The sequence below is a fragment of the Oncorhynchus clarkii genome, unplaced genomic scaffold (assembly GCF_045791955.1).
Source record: "Oncorhynchus clarkii lewisi isolate Uvic-CL-2024 unplaced genomic scaffold, UVic_Ocla_1.0 unplaced_contig_11086_pilon_pilon, whole genome shotgun sequence".
In the NCBI taxonomy this organism is placed as follows: domain Eukaryota; kingdom Metazoa; phylum Chordata; class Actinopteri; order Salmoniformes; family Salmonidae; genus Oncorhynchus; species Oncorhynchus clarkii.
The window spans coordinates 69,043-89,047 of NW_027260825.1; the positions used below are offsets into that span (position 1 = coordinate 69,043).

Below are 20,005 nucleotides of genomic sequence, written 5' to 3' on the forward strand. Positions count from 1 at the left end.
AACTTCAGGAGAGTAATGGCAGAATCGGAGAAAGCCAGCAGGAGCGGGAGGAGAATAGTTGGATCGGGTACGTTTTTTTGTCTAGATCTCTGGCGCCCTCGAGGCATTTGCCTTATTTCATCAAACCGTAAGCTTAAAATCATCAGATAAGCTCAGCGCATATAGTTGATTTTATTAAAACACATTGGGTGTGTCTATATGTAGAAAAATACACTTTGAAACATTTAGATCAATCAGTTGGTCAAAATAACAGATTAATTTAGGTCTACAGATTTTTTTTGTCGGGATAGCCCTAGTCTGAATACTTTCCAGATGCTGTAAATCATGCCGATTTGACGAATATCCACTTTGTTAGATCAGATTTGTTGAACGGTCTTCATTCCATTGACTCCTTTACTGCATCTATACTATGCAGCTCTGATCTAGGAGCAGGTTTCCCCTGTGTCCATGCACACATTGTGATCTAAAGCGATAAATGTTATATATTATATTGATTAAAAGTCACCTTGTCTGAGAGCGATTTACATGTCTTGCCAGGGTAAGCCTACACGAAACACAGCCCTTATTTTAAGTGTTTCTAAAATCTCCTATGGGAAAATGTAATGGTGGAAAAACTATTGGAACCATTTCCCTGCTTGACCACTAGGTTTTATGGGTGTTATGACACGTCCACTGTGGGCCTCTAAAGCATGACATGGTAATGGTATCTTTTTATAGGCACAAATGTTGCCATGATTCGTAGGAAAAATACATTTGGGGTAAGGGGGAGGAGGGGGGGGACGTTTTGGGATATTTGCCAAAAATAAAAGGTCTGTGGGATACGTTTTGTTCTATGAGAGTCTTCATCAGCTAATGTAACTTTGAATTTTGAAGGATTTATGTAATAAATAAATATTGTAATTCTTTAAGGTCATTAACTGACTGATACTATCTCATAGAACAAAACCTATAAGTTCCCCATAGGACTTATTTTCTGCATTTATTCCAAAAACCCTATTCTTTCTCTAATGCACCGACTACTGCGGAAGTTGCATTGTTATAAATGCTGCATGGACACTGCAGACGTCGGATTTAAAATACATCAGGTGTTACTGGTTCGCTGCACGGATAGCGCTGCTGTAATCAGTCTGGTATTTTATAGGCTACACTTACTGTGCCTCAGGCAATTAAAACTATCTGGACTCTCAGAGGACGTTGTTTCAAGTAGATCTCGGGTAGAGTTAGACGATAACAGACATCAGTATTCTTGGTTGAACGTTTAATTGACGTTAATAGATTAGTCTTATCCGGGATCTTTCTGAAGTTAGATAAGCCTACATCAGACATTTGTCACAATTTAAGTCGAGTTTTGATATTTAAAAGGATGTTTGATTGCTCTGGTCTAGCGGTTCTTTATCTGAACGCTGTAACAAAGAAAGTAACTGTAGTGTAGGCTAGCTACAGATTTACTGTCACTAAGAAACGCTGAAGATTAATAGCGTCAACAAAAGATCGGGTCAATTTTGACTTATTAACACTATCCCTACTGTGGTGTATAACATGTCTAGTTTAATCATCTTTGATCTTCCATATCCATTCGTTCCATTTGAATAGCTGGACAAAATAAACAATGGTGGTAATAAACATTTGGGATATTTTGTCCTTCAGCAAAGTAGCCTACTAGCCTAAAGCACACAGATTGACACAAGACAATGCGCAACAAGCAGCTAAAGTCAGAACCATAGAGAAATAATGAGGGCAAAGCTACAACTTGCAGTAGCGGTGTGTAGGTAAAAATCACCTGGGAAGAAAGCCAGAAAAATAGCCATATTACATGTTGTGATAATTGTGTTGTTATAACCTGTTAGTTCATATGCCTTGACTCAGCTGAGTCAAGATGACAGTGGCAGAATACATTCAACCACACCTTTGTTACAGCATAAAACTAGAGAGCAACATCTGTCCTGTTAATGTTGCACGTAACAGTTACATGACTTTCAGAATGGTCAAGCAAGTGAATGTTTTCGGACTACTTAATTAACAACTATTGATTTAGAGTTACCGCAAGTCAAATAAAATAGGCGCTGCCTCCATTATTCAAAAATAGCCTACATTTTTGCCATTAAGTTAACACTATATATTTGAGGGAATACCGTTATTTTCTAGCAATAAATGACACTCCCTAAACCGCTTCAGGCACTTGAAGTGTTGATGACTATGTGCGGTAGGTGGCGGCACCTCGTAAACACCACAGCAGAAGCCGAAAAGCATCAACAGGAAGTTCTTTGTTACCATCCTCTCTCGTTTTCAATTTAAAATAAATTCCACAGGATCGTTCTGATGTAAAATTTGTCTCCATTTAAATCCAGTTTTGATATGTAAAAGGACGTCTGATTGCGCTGGTCTAACTGTTCTTTATCTGAACGCCGTGACAAAGAAAGTAACTCTAGCGAACACATTTACTTTCATGGTTTTTTATTTGAAGAAAGAATCGCTTCCAAGATGGATCGGGTGAGTTTGGTTGACTGTTATCAACAGTTTCCTTACTGTGGTGTATACAACGTCTAGGTCTCGTTTCCTTTGACCTTCCACATCTATGCGTTCCCGTTGAACGTCTAGACAACATAAATCAGGGTGGTTATTTCAGCAAAGTAGCCCACTAGTCAATCGCACACATATTGATGATACAAGCAATGCGCAACCAGCAGGTCAAGTCAGAAGCGAAAATAAATAATTAATCAGACTACACCAGTGATGTTTATAAATCCTGGTTTGCTGATGAAATGTATTGGCCATTGAGAGGCTACACCAATGATGAATATAAACTCTGTATTGCTGATGCTATGTATTGGCCATTGAGGCCACACCAATCATGCATGTTACATCTCACTTTTGCAAAAATGTTCATACTTTATAGTTCTATTCCATTATGTTGTAGTCACGCTGAGTATACATTGGTTGAAGCTCAATGTCAAATTGACATTTCCCTACCATCATATCTAAGCCATTATGAAGCCAATCTCGTTGGAATCTCGCAAATCAACTTGACAACACTCCCCACCTCTCAGGAGCTGTCCAGCCGTTACGGAGTAACATTCTTAACTTCTAACAGGGTCCTTAGCAATTGAGTTGTCAGAGTTTACTCCCACCTAGCTCAAATTATGTAAGTCAAATGAAAACGAGAAAAGAGCTACCATAAAGTGACCATTTGATTTAAATGTCTGGATTGAGTCAATTTGTAAGTGCAACAGATTTGATTACTTATTGCTCTCACATGCATATTTCTGTCCATTAGGAACCAACAATGAGCTCCTTTTTGTAGCATTTCTGCCATATTTTTAGCCGTTTCTCAAGAGTTATCTAAACGGGTCAGCAACTGTTCTACAACATCACAGCTGCTATTAGCTAAAGTTAGCTTGCTTGTCCAAAGTCCAGCAGCTAGCCTCTGTAGCTAGCTAACACCAGTCAGTTGAATGCTAGCTAGCTAATGAACAGGCTAAGGTAGCTAGCTATATTTGTTTAAGTAAAGTCTGTTACACAACTTCAACCATTAGCTAGCTCTAGCCAGACAACAGCTGACTAACACAAGGTAGCTAACGTTAGTTCACTTCCAAACGTCAGTCCTAAATATTTCCAAAACATAACTAGCTAACTACATCGGTTCAACAAACCAACACCAAACGTTGGGCAAATTGTCACGTTGCTACCTTGCAATACAAGTAGGCTTTTCCAACACACTCTATAGTCGAAGCTACGGTAAGAGCTAGCCTATAGTTGAAACTACGGTAAGAGCTAGCCTATAGTCGAAGCTACGGTAAGAGCTAGCCTATAGTCGAAGCTACGGTAAGAGCTAGCCTATAGTCGAAGCTACGGTAAGAGCTAGCCTATAGTCGAAGCTACGGTAAGAGCTAGCCTATAGTCGAAGCTACGGTAAGAGCTAGCCTATAGTCGAAGCTACGGTAAGAGCTAGCCATATAGTCGAAGCTACGGTAAGAGCTAGCCTATAGTCGAAGCTACGGTAAGAGCTAGCCTATAGTCGAAGCTACGGTAAGAGCTAGCCATATTTCACTGTCAAGACAAGACAACTCAAACTGTAGTTGAGAAAACAAATGGACATTTAAACATGTGCAGTGAGCAAATGTATGCTGGCTAGTATCAGAACAAACTCCTCGGTTTCAAACATCCAGAAAACATTCCAGTATGCTCCTTCTCCTGTCTTCTTGACATTGTGATCCATATCTGTGCTGATCAATTCTGCCATTAGACAGGCTTGATTGTATTTACAGCTCCATCTGGACTCTCCCTCAACTTGAGACATCTGTGGCACATTGTTTTGTGTGGAAAAACGGCACATTTTAGGATGGCTTTTTATTGTCTCTAGCAGAAGGCGCAACTGTGTAATGATCATCCTGTTTAATCAGCTTTTTGATATGCCACACCTGTCAGGTGGATGCATCATTCTTGGCAAAGGAGAAATGCTCACAAACAGGGATGTAAACAAATTTGTGCACACAATTTGAAAGAAATAAACTTTTTGTGAGAATGGACAATTTCACTGAGTATACAAAACATTACACTTCTGTCATCATGAAGTGCTTTGAGGCTAGTTAAGATCATATCACCTCCACCTTACCTGACACCCTAGACCCACTTCAATTTGCTTACCGCCCCAACAGATCCGCAGACGATGTAATCGCCATGACAATGCCCTATCCCATTTGGACAAATCAAATCAAAGTTTATCTGTCACGTGCGCCGAATACAACAGGTGTAGACCATACAATGAAATGCCTACTTACAGGCTCTAACCAAAAGTGCAAAAAAGGTACAAGGTGAACAATAGGTAAGTAAGGAAACAAAGCAACAGTAAAAAGACAGTGAAAATTAACAGTAGCGAGGCTACATACAGACACCGGTTAGTCAGGCTGATTGAGGTCGTATGTACATATAGATACGGTTAAAGTGACTATGCATATATGATGAGAGGACCCCTCCTGTACTCCCTGTTCACCCATGACTGCGTGGCCACGAACGCCTCCAACTCAATCATCAAGTATGCAGACGACAACAACAGTAGTAGGTCTGATTACCAACAAAGATGAGACAGCCTACAGGGAGGAGGTGAGGCCCCGGGCGGAGTGGTGTCAGGAAAATAACCCCTCCCTCAATAAAACAAAGGAGCTGTTCTAAACACATGTTTCTAAACACATGTTTCCAAAGGCCATTTACAATTAATTACATGAAAAAATATTTTCCAGTAATTTGTAAACAATACATTTAACTATAATTTAATCAAATTGCTCAAAACTTAACTACTAAACAAATTGTATAGTGTCAAGTTTAAGTACAGTTTGAGAATTGTATAAATTGACATTCTTTTAATTTATGTTGGAAGATCAAGCAAAGCAGTGTGACAACAACAACACAGTTACACATGGGATAAACAAAGTCAATAACACAATAGAAAAATCTGTACACAGTATGTGCAAATGAAGTAAGGAGGTAAGGCAATAAATAGGGCAATAGTGGTGAAGTAATTACAATTTAGCAATTTATACTGGAGTGATATGTGCAGATGAGGATGTGCAAGTAGAAATACTGGTGTGCAAAAGAGCAGAAAAATAAAAACAAATATGGGGATGAGGTAGGTAGTTGGTTGGATGGGCCATTTACAGATGGGCTGTGTAGAGCTGCAGCGATCGGTAAGCTTCTCTGACAGCTGACGCTTAAAGTTAGTGAGGTAAATGTAAGTCTCCAACTTCAGTGATTTTTGCAATTTGTTCCAGTCATTGGCAGCAGAGAACTGGAAGGAAAGGCAGCCAAAGTAGGTGTTGGCTTTGGGGATGACCAGTGAAATATACCTATGGTGCATAGTGATTTAGCAGGTGTTACAATCTTTCACATTTTGGAAGGGGAGGGGACATTCATGTGTAGCCCTGTATCTTAAGATGGTGGAGCTCCTCTTTCCATAAACTCTTAAGCTCTCCTAACACGTATGAACTAAATTGAGCGGCTAATTTGTTCAACGCCAATGAATGCTCAATCAAAGGCTCTTAACATAAGAAGTTCCATTTGAAAAATTTGCCAAAGTGATTTAAAAAAAATACTAGACATTTGTGTAAAGTAGTGAACACACTTCAGGAGAACGGAGTTATAAGGATGCACCAATCAATCAGAGATTTAGACTAAAGTAATCAAATGTTTGGTCTAATGATATTCTATGTACAATTCTTCCTGTGGTCACCAGGACAGAGCTAGTCCGTCCCCCTCCACCCTGCCGGAGTCCACTGGATACAACTCTCCCGGTAGAGCCTTACTGCTGGGTCTGAAGAGGGTGTCTGTGTGGCTGGTCGACTGCAGGAAAACAGCAGGGCAGAGTGGAACTGTGAGAGAAGGACACGAGGAGGGAGATTTGATTTCATCAAGTAAGAACAATGGGGTGTGTGGATTAGACTACAATCTGCTCAATTGATTTATAAACAGTAAAACACTCAGTTGCTAGTTTATTGTCGATTGAATTTTGTGAACGGAGGGTGGTATACCTAATAAACTGGCCACTGAGTGTATTGATGATAAGAGAGGCAGGTAGTCTTGGTTTAGAGCATTGGGCCACAAATTGAAAGCTTGCCGGTTTGGATCTCTGAGCCGACTAGGTGGAAAATCTGTCTGCCCTTGAGTAAGGTACTTAACCCTAATTGGTCCTGTAAGTCACTCTGGATAAGAGCGTTGGCTAAAAAACATTATTTTAAATTGTTATAGTATTTGTTTATCGATCCATATTTCCAAAACCTAGTTATTCAATGTTTTTGTTTCACAGGGGACACCCCTAACCGCCGTTCTCACAGTGGGAGGGGCTTATCATCTGGGGCGCTTCAACCATATCATGTTGCTGACAAGACAGAGAAGAGTCTCTCCAGATCAGAACGTCTCAAGAAACACCAGCAGAGACGTATAGGAAAGAAACCTCACCACTGCTTCTCTGACTGTGGGAAGAGTTTTACAAGCCAGAGTGGCTTCATTATTCACACCGTAGTGAAACCGTACTGCTGCTCACAGTGTGGGAAGTGTTTCGCTGCTTCTAACACCTTCAAATCTCATCTGAGAATTCATAAAGGGGAGAGGCCTTACCCATGCCTTGATTGTGGGAAAAGATTTTCTTATTTGGGAGCCTTAAACATACACCTGCGAACACACACAGGAGATAAGCCTTATAGCTGTGATCAGTGTGGAAAGAGCTTCAGTCAATCTGGGACCTTAAATTCACACCAGCGAACACATACTGGAGAGAAACCTTATAACTGTGATCGGTGTGGAAAGAGATTTGCTCAGTCAAGAGAGCTGACTAGACACCTGCGAACACACACAGGAGAGAAGCCTTATAGTTGTGATCAGTGTGGGAAGAGCTTTGCTCTATCAAAAGCCCTAACTATACACCAGCGTATACACACTGGAGAGAAGCCTTATAGCTGTGGTCAGTGTGGGAAAAGCTTCAATCAGTCTGGCAACCTGACAACACACAAGCTAACACACACTGGAGTGAAGCCTTATAGCTGTGGTCAGTGTGGGATGAACTTTGCTCGAGCTTCCACCCTGAATAGACACAAGCGAACACACACTGGAGAGAAACCTTATAGCTGTGATCAGTGTGGGAAGAGCTTTGCTCTATCAGATAAACGAACTATACACCAGAGAACACACACTGGAGAGAAGCCTTATTGCTGTTATCAGTGTGGAAAGGGCTTTGCTGTAGCTTCCACCCTGATTAGACACTATCGAAAACACACTGGAGAGAAGCCTTATAGCTGTGATCAGTGTGGGAAAAGCTTTGCTGTAGCTTCCACTCTGAATACACACCAGCGAACACACACTGGGGAGAAGCCTTATAGCTGTGATCAATGTGGTAAAAGCTTTGCTGTAGCTTACAACATGATTAGACACCACCGAACACACACTGCAGAGAAACATTAGATAGATATGCAGTACAGGTAAGCCCTGTTGATAGCTGCCAACAAGCCATGTTGGGTGTGTCAAAGATCAGTGGTTGGCTAGCTAGGGGCTTCTAAAAAATGTACGTTAGCTAGAAAGCCACTGACTAACGTTAGTTGTGTGTAACGCACGTTACCTTCCTTACAGGTAAAAAGAAAACCAGCATAGGACAGCATAATGACTGACATTTCATGATTGACAAGTCCTTTGTGAGCTAGCCAGCTAGATAACGTTAACTCGCCGTTCGTGTAGTCAGACTTGCTAACTTTAGCCCAGCACCAGGGCAACAGTAGTTAGTTAGCTAGCACGTCACCACGTAAAAAATCTGACTACACGAATGTTGAGCTAATGTTAACTAACATAGCTAGCTAGCTAAACATTAGCTAAATATCCCTGCCTTGGTGGGCTAGCTAACATGTCACCACTTGGAAAAGTGTGATTACACAAACAGTGAGCTAACATTAACTATGCTAACTAACTCACAAAGGACTTGTGAACTCGATGTTTTTCCAATACAAACTACAAAATCGGTTTTGTTCCAGAGTGCTTCTGTTGTACATGATTAGTCAAATGACCTGTGAAATCAGTTCGACACGTCAGCAGGGATGGAAATTAAGCTATCTCAAGGCTAGTACTTTTCAGATTGTGCTAGTAGAAAAGGTGCCAAACTAGCCCGACACAGCAGTGAAATGTTGCCTTTACAAACAACGAATGCCACAGATTTAGGTCCCAAATGTGCCCCGGGTTAGTAGACATTGCGGTCTGCTGGCCAGTGACCAAAATCCTTAAATCCCATCCCTGCATGTCAGTTATTTTCAGGCGATCCCCTGTTGGTCCGTCTCAGTGACCTTGTGGCTGAGGGTTTTAACTTTCCTCTTGAGAATTAAGAAGTACAGTCATATAGTTCATTGCAAGACCTCACCTCTTCGGGCAAATAGTACTCTTCACTGTCCTGATCATCTGCTCTGAACAAAAATATAAAACGTAACAATTTCAAAGATTTTACTGAGTTACAGTTCATGTAAAGAAATCAGTAATTTAAATTAATTAATTCGGCCCTAATCTATGGATTTCACATGACTGAGAATACAGATATACATATGTTGGTCACAGATACCCTAAAAGTCAGGACTAACAAAATATTATGATATGAAGAAAATGTATTTCAGAAGAACAGAATATGAGTTGGCCTGCTGTATATTATCTGGTTATGCTCCATGCCATAGTTTATTTAACCCTTATTTTACCAGGTAAATTGACTGAGAACATATTCTCATTTACAGCAATGATCTGGGGAATAGTTACAGGGCAGAGGAGGGGGGATGAATGAGCCATTTGGAATCCGGGGATGATTAGGTGACTGTGATGATATGAGGTTCAGATTGGGAATTTAGCCAGGACACCAGGGTTAACACCCCTACTCTTACAATACGTGCCATGGGATATTTTCGTGACCAGATAGTCAGGACAACCGTTTAACGTCCAGTCCGAAAGACAGCACCCTATACAGGGCAATGTCCCAAATCACTGCTCTGGGGCATTGGGATATTTTTTTTAACCAGAGGAAAGAGTGCCTCCTAACTGGCCTTCCAACACCACTTCCAGCACCATCTGGTCTCCCATCCAGGACCAATCCTGCTTAGCTTCAGAAGCCAGCCAGCAGTGGGATGCAGGCTGGTATGCTTCCTGCAAAGGCTGTAGGCTTGTTCATTTAGCTGACAAAAGATGCTTATAAGGCCCATGTCGTTATTTTATATTAAATTATTTTCATAGTAAGAAGAATACAATTGATCTTAGCTGAATAAAATAGGATATTTTTCCCATTCCAGAGCGAATATGAAGGTCCTATACACTAGTTTTAGAGTTATTTGGCAACTTTAGTTGTAAATGATAAACCTTATGTTATGATTTCAAAGACATTCTATATGGGCTGCACAATGTGACTGTAGCCTGTTGATGGTTTCAGGCAGTTACAAAAAGAAGAAAGAAGCTTGTGCTCTGTTCCTTGCCTCAGGCTGCACAGCTGTTCTCACATCAAGTGGTCAGATTTTCACCCATCAGACTATTCTCAATTTAATCTTGTTCTGATTTAGAATGGCCCATTATCAAATGGGCAGGAAAGGGAACAGGGGGAAACGGACATGTCATCCTTACGCACTTGAACAGCAAATGGTGGCAGCACACCGACCAGGTAGGCTACTTTCTTTATTTTTTGCAGAGCATGTGCTTAATATGAGCAGCTGAGAAATACATATAAAAACACATATTTCACTCCACACATCAACCACTGTTTGAGGAGCATGTGCTCTCTGCGCAACAGGAGTTATTCCCCCCCAAACACTGTATGCCATGGGCTCTCCAACCCTGTTCCTGTAGCTAACCAATGCTTAATTTGGGAAACCAAGTGAAATCTGTTGGGGAACATCAAGAAGGACGAAGGCGCTCAGGAAAGGAATAAAGAGAGAGGAGATGGAAACATATGGGACTGAGATATTCTGTATAGCTAAAGGGAATTTGTCATCCTATTAAATAAAAATATGAATAGAAAAAAGTCCCTACTAAAAACAAATTCACTATAATTGTAGGCTAACTGTAAGCCGCCCTGCACTATCAATGAACCAACCGCATCGCCTAGGTCTATACATTTCCTCACAGATGTTGGAATGTAGCAAAAGGTAATCAGTTCATCTAGTATGCATAATAATACAATCCACACTCAAACACACAAGAGATCTTAAATGTTTATTTTTAACATTTATTTTCACGTTTGTCTGCCGTGTGTAATATGTGGTAGGCTAAGTATTGTATAAAGGCACAATCATAACTTTTATACAGTTTTTTTTTTTGGGGGGGGGGGGGGGGTTGGCTTGGACTCATAACTCTAATATGCATATAGATGTTTTGAAGTAATCATCACCTTAAAGGCTGTCCATTTTGTTGTGTTGGGCTTTGAAACAACCTGCTGTTGAATTTCTTTCTTCAAATGTATTTTCACAGTGAAGTGAGTTTTAAAAGCATGATACTGTCTTGATGATAAGTGCTTGACATTAAATGCAATTAAAAATCACATCATAGTGGCAGGTCCTACAGGCTCTAGTTCTGTCACACCTGGACTACTGTTTAGTAGGGACCTCGGAAAATTTAAATTGGCTCAGAACAGGGCAGCATGGCTGGCGCTTAGATGTACATGGAGAGCTAACATTAATATGCATGTCGATCTCTCATGGCTCAAAGTGGAGGAGAGATTGATTTCATCACTACTTGTTTTGTAAGAAGTGTTGACTTGCTGAATGTACCGAGCTGTCTGTTTAAACTACTAGCACACAGCTCGGACACCTATGCATACCCCACTACACATGCCACCAAAGGTCTCTTCACAGTCCCCAAGTCCAGAACAGCTTATTGGAGTGGCACAGTACTACATAGAGCATTGGCTACATAGAACTCTATTCCACATCAGGTAACTGATACAAGCAGTAGAATCAGATCAGTAAAAAACAGATACAAATAAACCTTATGTAACAGCAGGGACTGTGAAGAGACACACAGGCACAGACGCACATACACATTAAACACGCACTCTACACACACGTACACATTGATTTTGTAATGTAGATATGTGGTAGTAGAGAAGTGGCCTGAGGGAACACAATGTGTTGTGAAAAGTGGTATGAATTGTCATGTAATATTTTAAATGGTATATAACTGCCTTAATGTTGCTTTACCCCAGGAAGAGTAGCTGCTGCCTTGGCAGGAAGTAATGGGGATCCATAATAAATAAACCATAGAAAGCCATCGAGCCGTTTGAAAGACAATAACAAGGAATTTCTCTAATCTCATATTCAGCCTGCCACCTTCCAGCAAACCACAGCCAGTCAGAGGCTGCAAGCTATTTTAGTTGTTTATATAAATACCTTAGGATTTGTGATTTTTATTGTATTTGCCAACAATACAACCACACGTGGACAAAATGCATTTATTATCATTGACCAAGTGATGCATCTAATCATTTACAGTTTAAATAGATTAATTACATACTGATTATACCAAAAATCGTCTACATTTGTCATTGATTTAACATACTCTATATGAGGGAATACAAACAGTTATTTTCTAGCAATAAATTATACTCCCTGAACCGCCTCACCCGCTTGAAGAAAAGTGTTGATGACTATATACAGTAGGTGGCGGCACCTCTTAAACACCACAGAAGAAGCTGAAAAGCATCAACAGGAAGTACTTTGTTACCGTCTATCGAGTTTTCAAGCCAAATAAAATTCCACGGGATCGTTCTGATGTAAAAATTAGTCTCAATGAGACGTTTGTTTGTGACAACTTAAATCCAGTTTTGATATTTAAAAGGACGTTTGCGCTGGTCTAACTGTTCTTTATCTGAACGCTTTGATAAGGAACGTAACTCTATCTTACACCTTTACTTTCATGTTTTTTTATTTGAAGAAAGAATCGCTTCCAAGATGGATCGGGTAAGTTTGGTTGATAGTTATGAACAGTGTCCTTACTGTCGTGTATACAACGTCTAGGTCTCGTTTCCTTTGATATTCCACATCTATGCGTTCCACTTGAACGTCTAGACAAAAGAAACCAGGGTGGTTATTTCAGCAAAGTAGCCCACTAGTCAATCGCACACGTATTGATGATACAAGCAATGGTTAGCAGGTTAAGTCAGAACCATGGAGAAATAATTAATCAGACTACACCAGTGATGTATATAAACCCTGTATTGCTGATAATATGTATTGGCCATTGAGAGGCCACACCAATGATGCATGTAACGTCTCACTTTTGCAACATTTTTCATATTATTTAGTTCTATTCCATTATGTTGTAGTCACGCTGAGTATACATTGGTTGAAGCTCAATGATAAAGTACAATTTCCCTACCATCATATCAAAGCCATTATGACGCCAATGTCGACGAAATCTCGCAAATGAACTTGATTGGAGATACACAACACACTCCCCACCTCATGATCTGTCCAGCCGTTACGGAGTACCATATACCGGATTTCTAACAGGGTCTTTAGCAATTGAGTTGTCAGAGTATTTTCTACGCCCACATGCCTCAAGTCTAGAAGTCAGATTTAAAACAAGCATATAGCTACCATAAAGTGACCATGTCATTTAAAAAATGTCGGATTGACTAAATGTGTAGGTTCAACAGATTTTATTACATTTTATAAATAATCGCTCTCACAAGCATAATTCTGTCCATTAGGAACCAACAATGAGCTCCTTTTTTTATAGCATTTGACAATGCTGACATATTTCAGCCGAATCTCAGAGTTCTATCTAAACGAGTCAGAAACTCTGTTGTTCTGCAACAACACAGCTGCTATTAGCTAACATTAGTTTGCTTGTCCAAAGTCCAACAGCTAGCCTCTGTAAATAGCTAACAGCTGAAAGCTAGCTAATGAACAGGTAAATAAATGTATCTAGCTATATTTGTTTACGGAAGATTTGTGACACAAATAACTTCAGCCATTAGCTTGCTAGAGTCATACAACAACAGCTGACTTGAACACAGAAGGCATCTAACGATAGCTAATTCACTTCCAAATGCCAGCCCTAAATATTTCCATAAAACATAGATGGCTAACTATATAATTTCAAAACCAACAACAAACTATGTGGAAAGTGTCAAAATACTACCTTGCAATGCAATTTGGCTTTTGCAACACTAGCTAGCTACTCTGTAGTCCAAGCTACGGTAAGATCTAGCCATATTTCACTGTCAGACAGGACACAAGTCAAACTGTAGCTGAGAAAACAATACAAATGGAAACTGCATGTTGTCCACTGCAGTGAGCAAATGCTTGCTTGCTAACATCAGGACAAACCAGTTTCAAGCATCCAGAATAGATTCTATTATGCTCCTTCTCTCGTCTTCCTGGCGTTTTAATCCACGTCTGTGTAGATCAACAGTGCCAAACGAACAACTGCCATTTGACCGGCTTGATTATTTTTCCAACTCTGATCTGGATGGTGGACTAGCCCACGTGTTGGATATTTTCACTGCGGTTCTAGTGGCGAGGCGCTAATGAGGGCAAGAAAATATGTTATGAAATATTAGTTTTTCTTCTGAATGACATGTATTGCTCGAAAGGTTTAAGGAAATACAGGCAGGCTCCACATTTCTACAAGAAAAAAACGCCCGGTCAATGAATCATGATGGTCTTGCTTTCATAAACACTGAACAAAAATATAAATGCAACATGTAAAGTGTTGGTCCCATGTTTCATGAGCTGAAACAAAAGATCCCACAAAAAGCTTATTTCTCTATAATTTTTTTTGCAGAAATGTGTTTACATCTCGGTTAGTGAGCCTTTCTCCTTTACAAGGTAATCCATACACTTGACAGGTGTGGCATATCAAGAAGTTGTTATAAAAGGCCACTCTAAAATGTGCGGTTTTGTCACACAAAACAATGCCACAGATGTCTCCTAGTTTTGTGTGAGCGTGTAATTGGCATGCTGACTGCAAGAATGTCGAGCAGCGCTGTTGGCAGAAAATGTACTGTTAATTTCTACCATATGCCGCCTCTAACGTTGTTTTAGAGAATTTGGCAGTACCTCCAACCAGGCCTGACAATTGCAGACCATGTGTATTTTGCGGGTGAGCGGCGTGCTGATGTCAACATTGTGAACAGAGTGCCCCATGGTGGCGGTGGGGTTATGGTATGGGCAGCCATAAGCTACGGACAACAAACACCATTGCATTTAATCGATTGTCAATTTGAATGCACAAAAATAAAGCGATGAGATCTTTAGGCCCATTGTGAAGACCTTTTTTTTAAGGTAGCTGTAACCAACAGATGCATGTCTGTATTCTCAGTCATGTGGGATCCATAGTTTAGGGCCTAATTAAGTTATTTCAACTGACTCATTTCCTCATGTGTACTAAAATATTTGAAATGGCGTTATGTATTTGTTCAGTATCACTTTTGGGGGCGGCAGGGTAGCCCAGTGGTTAGAGCGTTGGTTGCAAGTTCGAATCCCCGAGCAGACAAGGTACAAATCTGTCGTTCTGCCCCTGAACAGGCAGTTAACCCACTGTTCCTATTCAAAACAAGATTTTTTTTCTTAACTGACTTGCCTAGTAAAATAAAATAAACATTGGAGAAGTTTAGCTTCAACGTTCATGGTTATTGCGGAAAATTGACCCACCATGCTGTTTACTTTGTACACGTCATATCTCTGAGTCTACCTTTAAACTTAGAATATGCTATTCTGTTCTTTTGAATCTTTTATTTTCTTAATTCCTGCCTAAAGATATGTTAGATTGTTTAAAATGACAACGTGCGTCATTGTTGGATTCTTCTAGTGTAGGCCTACCTCAAGTCCCGGCAGTGTGTTAACTTATTTAAACTATTAAAGTTAATAAATAACTTACTTTATAAATTCCCTGGTCCTTCCCCCACCAGCAGCCAACCAGCAATGCAGCTACCAGTCCCAGGTGTACCCTCAAGGAGGTGTAGTGACACACAGCTGTAGGGTACTTTGCTTTATAAAATAAGCAACAACCACCTAGACCAATTCACCTTTGCCATGTTTTATAGTGTAACATAATAATTAGTGTTAAATAAGTCTTTATAGTGTTACATGTTTTATAGTGTTACATAATATTTTATATGTAACACTATAAATATTTTATAGTGTTAAATAATGGTTTCTTTGTATCTGCAGGAACAGTCCTACATGGCCCTCACGCTAGCTCTGCTTCTGCCTAGATGATATGTTAAGGAATCCCTAGTTATCTTTCCTTCCTCCCTAACTGTGCACTTGTTCACTTTCCTTCACTGATTTGAAGGGAAATGGCTGTTATAAAACATATGGTGGATTCTCCCCCCTAGCACATGACTCTGCCAATTGTCTTTGGTGCAATTTTCACAAGTATGTGGTACATTTTCACAACTCTAAGCACAAAAATCTGTTTCAAAACTCTTAGGCCATTTTCAGTTGATTACTTTTGAAAATATCTTCCTGTTGTTTGTTAAGACATTATCTGAATGTTGTTGATACGCTGTAAACCAACAATTTTAGATGTGGATGCTGTTACAGTAACAAGTCACATAGAAAAGTGGATCTTGAACAATGTTGCATGGGGCAGAAATTTCACCAGGCTACACAATACCTTTTTACTGTAGGTGTCTACTACATGTTACAATACCCCTATATCTGATGGTTTCTTCTATGTATGTACTGTATAAGGATACTGAAACTATGAGACTGACGTTTTTCTCAACATGCTCCAAGTGGGATAACGAGCAGCAGTAGTTCTGGTGTTTAGGTTTTTCATCACTGGTTATTTGAACAAATCATGATTTAGCAGGTGTTACCATCTTTCACATTTCGGAAGGGGAGTGGACATTTGGCCCGTATCAAAAGAGACGGAGGAGCTTCTCATTCCGGTTCCGCTCCTCGTTCTATCATCTCCTAATCTCTCCTAACGTGTATGAACCCAGAACTGACTAGAGCGGCTGACCAATTACGTGAGACTTTAGTTCTGGGTTAACCAAGACTAACTCAGGGGTGAAAGATGTGTTCAACTCCAATGAATGCTCAATCAAGGTTCTGAACATAAAATGGGGAATTCCAAGTCATCAGTTTTGGCATTTGTACTAAGAGTAAAAAAATATATAAACCACTTCCGTTTGAAAAAATCTGTACATTTGTGGAAAGTAGTGAACAATTACACACTAAAAGAGAAAGGAGATATAAGGATGCACCAATCAGAGATTTAGACTAAAGTAATCAAATGTTTGGTCTAATGATATTCTATGTACAATTCTTCCTGTGGTCACCAGGACAGAGCTAGTCCGTCCCCCTCCAGCCTGCCGGAGTCCCCTGGTCGCAACTCTCCTGATATCGCCTTACTGCTGGGTCTGAAGTGCCTGTCTGTGCGGCTGGTCGACTGCAGGAAAACACCAGGGCAGAGTGGAACTTTGAGAGGGGGGCACGAGGAGGAAGACTTCATTTCACCAAGTAAGAACAATGGTGTGTGTGGATTAGACTGCAATATGCTTCTGCAACTTCTGTTAATTGATTGATAAACAATATATACTCATTGGCCAGTTTATTAGGTACACCTATCTAGTACCTGATCGGACCCCCCTTTTCCTCCAGAACATCCTGAATTCTTCAAGGGTATGGATTCTACAAGGTGTCGGAAACATTCCCCGGTGATGTTGGTCCATGCTGACGCAATGGAATCACGCAGTTGCTGCAGATTGGACGGTGGCACATTCGTGCTGCCAACAGTCTGTTCCATCTCATCCCAAAGATACTCTATTGGGTTTGGTCAGCACTGTGGCGTTAAAATGTTGCTGAATTGGTATCAAGGGACCTAACTTGTGCCAGGAAAAACATTCCCCACACCATCACCAACATCCTGTACCGTTGACAACCGGCTGTGCCATGAACTCATCCTGCTTACACCCAGTCCTGACTCAACAGGAACTGGGATTCGTCGGACCAGGTAATGTTTTTACACTCCTTAATTGTCCAGTGTTGGTGATTGTGTTCTTACTGGAGTAGCTTCTTCTTGTTTTTAGCTGATAGTAGTGGAACAGTGTAGTCGTCTGCTTAAATAGCTCATCAGTGACGAGGATCGACGAGTTGTGCGTTCCAAGATGCCACACTGCACACCACGGTTGTACTGCGCCTTTATTTTTCTGTTTGCACAATTCTTGCCAGTCTCCTTCGACCTCTCTCGTCAACAAGCTGTTTTCCCCCACAGGACTACCTCTGACGGGATGTTTTTTGTTTGTCGCACCATTCTTGGTAAACCCTAGACACTGTCGTGCGTGAAAAGTCCAGGAGGTCGGACGTTTCTGAGATACTGGATCCAGCTCACTTGGCATCGACACTCAGGTCGCTTACGTCACTTGTTTTGACGATTCTAATGTTCAATCAAACAGTAACTGAATGCCTGTCTGCCTGCTTTATATAGCAAGCCACGGACACGTGACCCTGTCTGTAGGAGTGGTCTATTTTCATGAACAGGGTAGTGTACCTAATAAACTGGCTACTGAGTGTATATCGAAGGTGATGTTTATGGACCCATATTTCCAAAAACTATTCATTCAATGTCTTTGTTTTGCAGGGGACACCCTAAACTATCGCTCTCTCAATGGTAGGGACTTATTTGGGGAGCCTCAACAACATGTTTGTGACAAGGTAGAGAAGAGTCTCTCCCGATCAGAACACCTCAAAAAGCACAGATGTACAGGGAAGAAACCTCACCACTGCTGCTCTGACTGTGGGAAGAGTTTCACTAGCAGGAGTGGTTTCATAATGCACCAACGGAGTCACACCGGAGAGAAACCGTACTGCTGCTCTCAGTGTGGGAAGAGTTTTGCTGCTTCTAACGCCTTCAAATCTCATCTGAGAATTCATACAGGAGAGAAACCTTACATATGCTCACAGTGTGGGAAGAGTTTTGCTGCTTCTAACACATTCAAATCTCATCTGAGAATGCATACAGGGGAGAAGCCTTACCCCTGCCTTGATTGTGGTAAAAGCTTTGCTAACACGGGAATTCTAAGCATACACCAGCGTGTACACACTGGAGAGAAGCCTTATAGCTGTAATCAGTGTGGGAAGAGCTTTGCTCGGTCAGGAGAGCTGACTACACACCTGGTAACACACACTGGAGAGAAGCCTTATGTCTGTCTATGTGGGAAGAGCTTTGCTCTATCAGGACACCTAAAAAGACACCAGCGAACACACACTGGAGAGAAACCTTATAGCTGTGATCAGTGTGGGAAGAGCTTTGCGCTATCAGAACACCTGAATAGACACCAGCGAACACACACCGGAGAGAAACCTTATAGCTGTGATCAGTGTGGGAAGAGTTTCAGTCTATCATGGACCCTAAATACACACCAACGAACACACACTGGAGAGAAACCTTATGTCTGTCTATGTGGAAAGAGCTTTGCTCATTTAGGGCCAATGAAAAAACACCAGAAAGCAGAAATGTGCCATATTTCCTCTCCCTCCTATCTGACACTGGATCCAGATCACTAAATAAAGGATCAATAGAAAACATCTAGTGAACAGTCATATCCATCTCCCATTCTTAAACAGTTGCCTTAGTCTGATCACTATGGTAATCTCTGGAGCATAATATGCAACTCTGATCTAGGATCAGTTCTCCCCTGTGTCTGTAATATCGCACATTGGGATTTAAATGGATAAATGTTGTGTGTTTACGTACTCCTAAAACTAATCAATGACGCATTGAATAATAATATTCATGAGGTCCAGGTAAGATCTATGCATGCTGTGTCTTGTGACAACGGTTAATGTAATAACTTTTAGATGTTTAATGTAATAAAACCGGGAAATGTAATATCTTGTTGGTTAATATGATAAAATGTTAAATTGTTATAGTAATAACTTTTCAATTTAATGTAGTAAGTTACGATATCATGTAACAACTTTTTATGAAAAATGTAATAACTTCAACCGATCATTTAATAACACCTAAACCAATGTTTAATGTGTTACTTCACTAATGTGTATACTATACACATACCACCCTCCACCAATTACAAACCCACACACACAAACCTATGCACCTGTACTCACACACAAATACACAGTTTCATCATCAAGTTGTATTGTATGAATACTTGTGTTCCTAGCTCCAACATTGTGGTAATATCTAACAATACACACAAATACACAGTTTCATCATCAAGTTGTATTGTATGAATGCTTGTGTTCCTCGCTCCAACATTGTGGTAATATCTAACAATACACACAAATACACAGTTTCATCATCAAGTTGTATTGTATGAATACTTGTGTTCCTAGCTCCAACATTGTGGTAATATCTAACAATACACAAAAATACACACATCTAAAATTAAAAGAAAGGAGTTATTGAAATGTACACAACTGCACAATCACACAATCACACACAATTATCTTTTATTTTTACTGAATTAATCTGTAGACCTTATGGTCAATGAGCCAAGGGGCTCAGTCGGGGTGAAAATGTCTCATAGACCTTA

The 20,005-nt window shown here is 40.4% G+C and overlaps 2 protein-coding genes across 5 annotated transcripts; both read left to right on the forward strand.

Annotated features, from left to right (window-relative positions):
* Window positions 1-2,292: 2,292 nt before the first annotated feature.
* On the forward strand, window positions 2,293-8,948 carry LOC139401815 (zinc finger protein ZFP2-like). 2 transcript variants are annotated; one of them, XM_071145788.1, is made up of 3 exons: window positions 2,293-2,490; window positions 6,227-6,404; window positions 6,797-8,948. In XM_071145788.1, exons 1-3 carry the CDS (start codon window positions 2,482-2,484, stop codon window positions 7,945-7,947), a joined length of 1,338 nt encoding a protein of 445 aa, XP_071001889.1. In that variant the 5' UTR covers window positions 2,293-2,481; the 3' UTR covers window positions 7,948-8,948. The 2 variants fall into 2 exon arrangements, with proteins under 2 accessions (XP_071001889.1, XP_071001888.1); XM_071145787.1 differs by lacking the exon at window positions 2,293-2,490 and having other exon boundaries at window positions 6,200-6,404.
* A 3,255-nt stretch (window positions 8,949-12,203) lies between these two features.
* On the forward strand, window positions 12,204-19,335 carry LOC139401817 (zinc finger protein 180-like). 3 transcript variants are annotated; one of them, XM_071145794.1, is made up of 3 exons: window positions 12,204-12,449; window positions 16,790-16,967; window positions 17,109-19,335. In XM_071145794.1, exons 1-3 carry the CDS (start codon window positions 12,441-12,443, stop codon window positions 17,330-17,332), a joined length of 411 nt encoding a protein of 136 aa, XP_071001895.1. In that variant the 5' UTR covers window positions 12,204-12,440; the 3' UTR covers window positions 17,333-19,335. The 3 variants fall into 3 exon arrangements, with proteins under 3 accessions (XP_071001895.1, XP_071001893.1, XP_071001894.1); XM_071145792.1 differs by having other exon boundaries at window positions 16,790-16,979; window positions 18,088-19,200; XM_071145793.1 differs by having other exon boundaries at window positions 12,212-12,449; window positions 16,790-16,979; window positions 17,109-19,200.
* The last annotated feature ends 670 nt before the right edge of the window (window positions 19,336-20,005 follow it).

What these genes read in the sequence shown, in the direction of transcription:
- LOC139401815 (XM_071145787.1), top strand. Translation starts at nt 6,200, where the DNA reads ATGTACAATTCTTCCTGTGGTCACCAGGACAGAGCTAGTCCGTCCCCC. An exon ending in GGGAGATTTGATTTCATCAA is followed by an intron (nt 6,405 to 6,796) that starts GTAAGAACAATG and finishes TTTGTTTCACAG; the next exon opens with GGGACACCCCTAACCGCCGT.
- LOC139401817 (XM_071145792.1), top strand. An exon ending in TTCACCAAGTAAGAACAATG is followed by an intron (nt 16,980 to 18,087) that starts GTGTGTGTGGAT and finishes TTTGTTTTGCAG; the next exon opens with GGGACACCCTAAACTATCGC.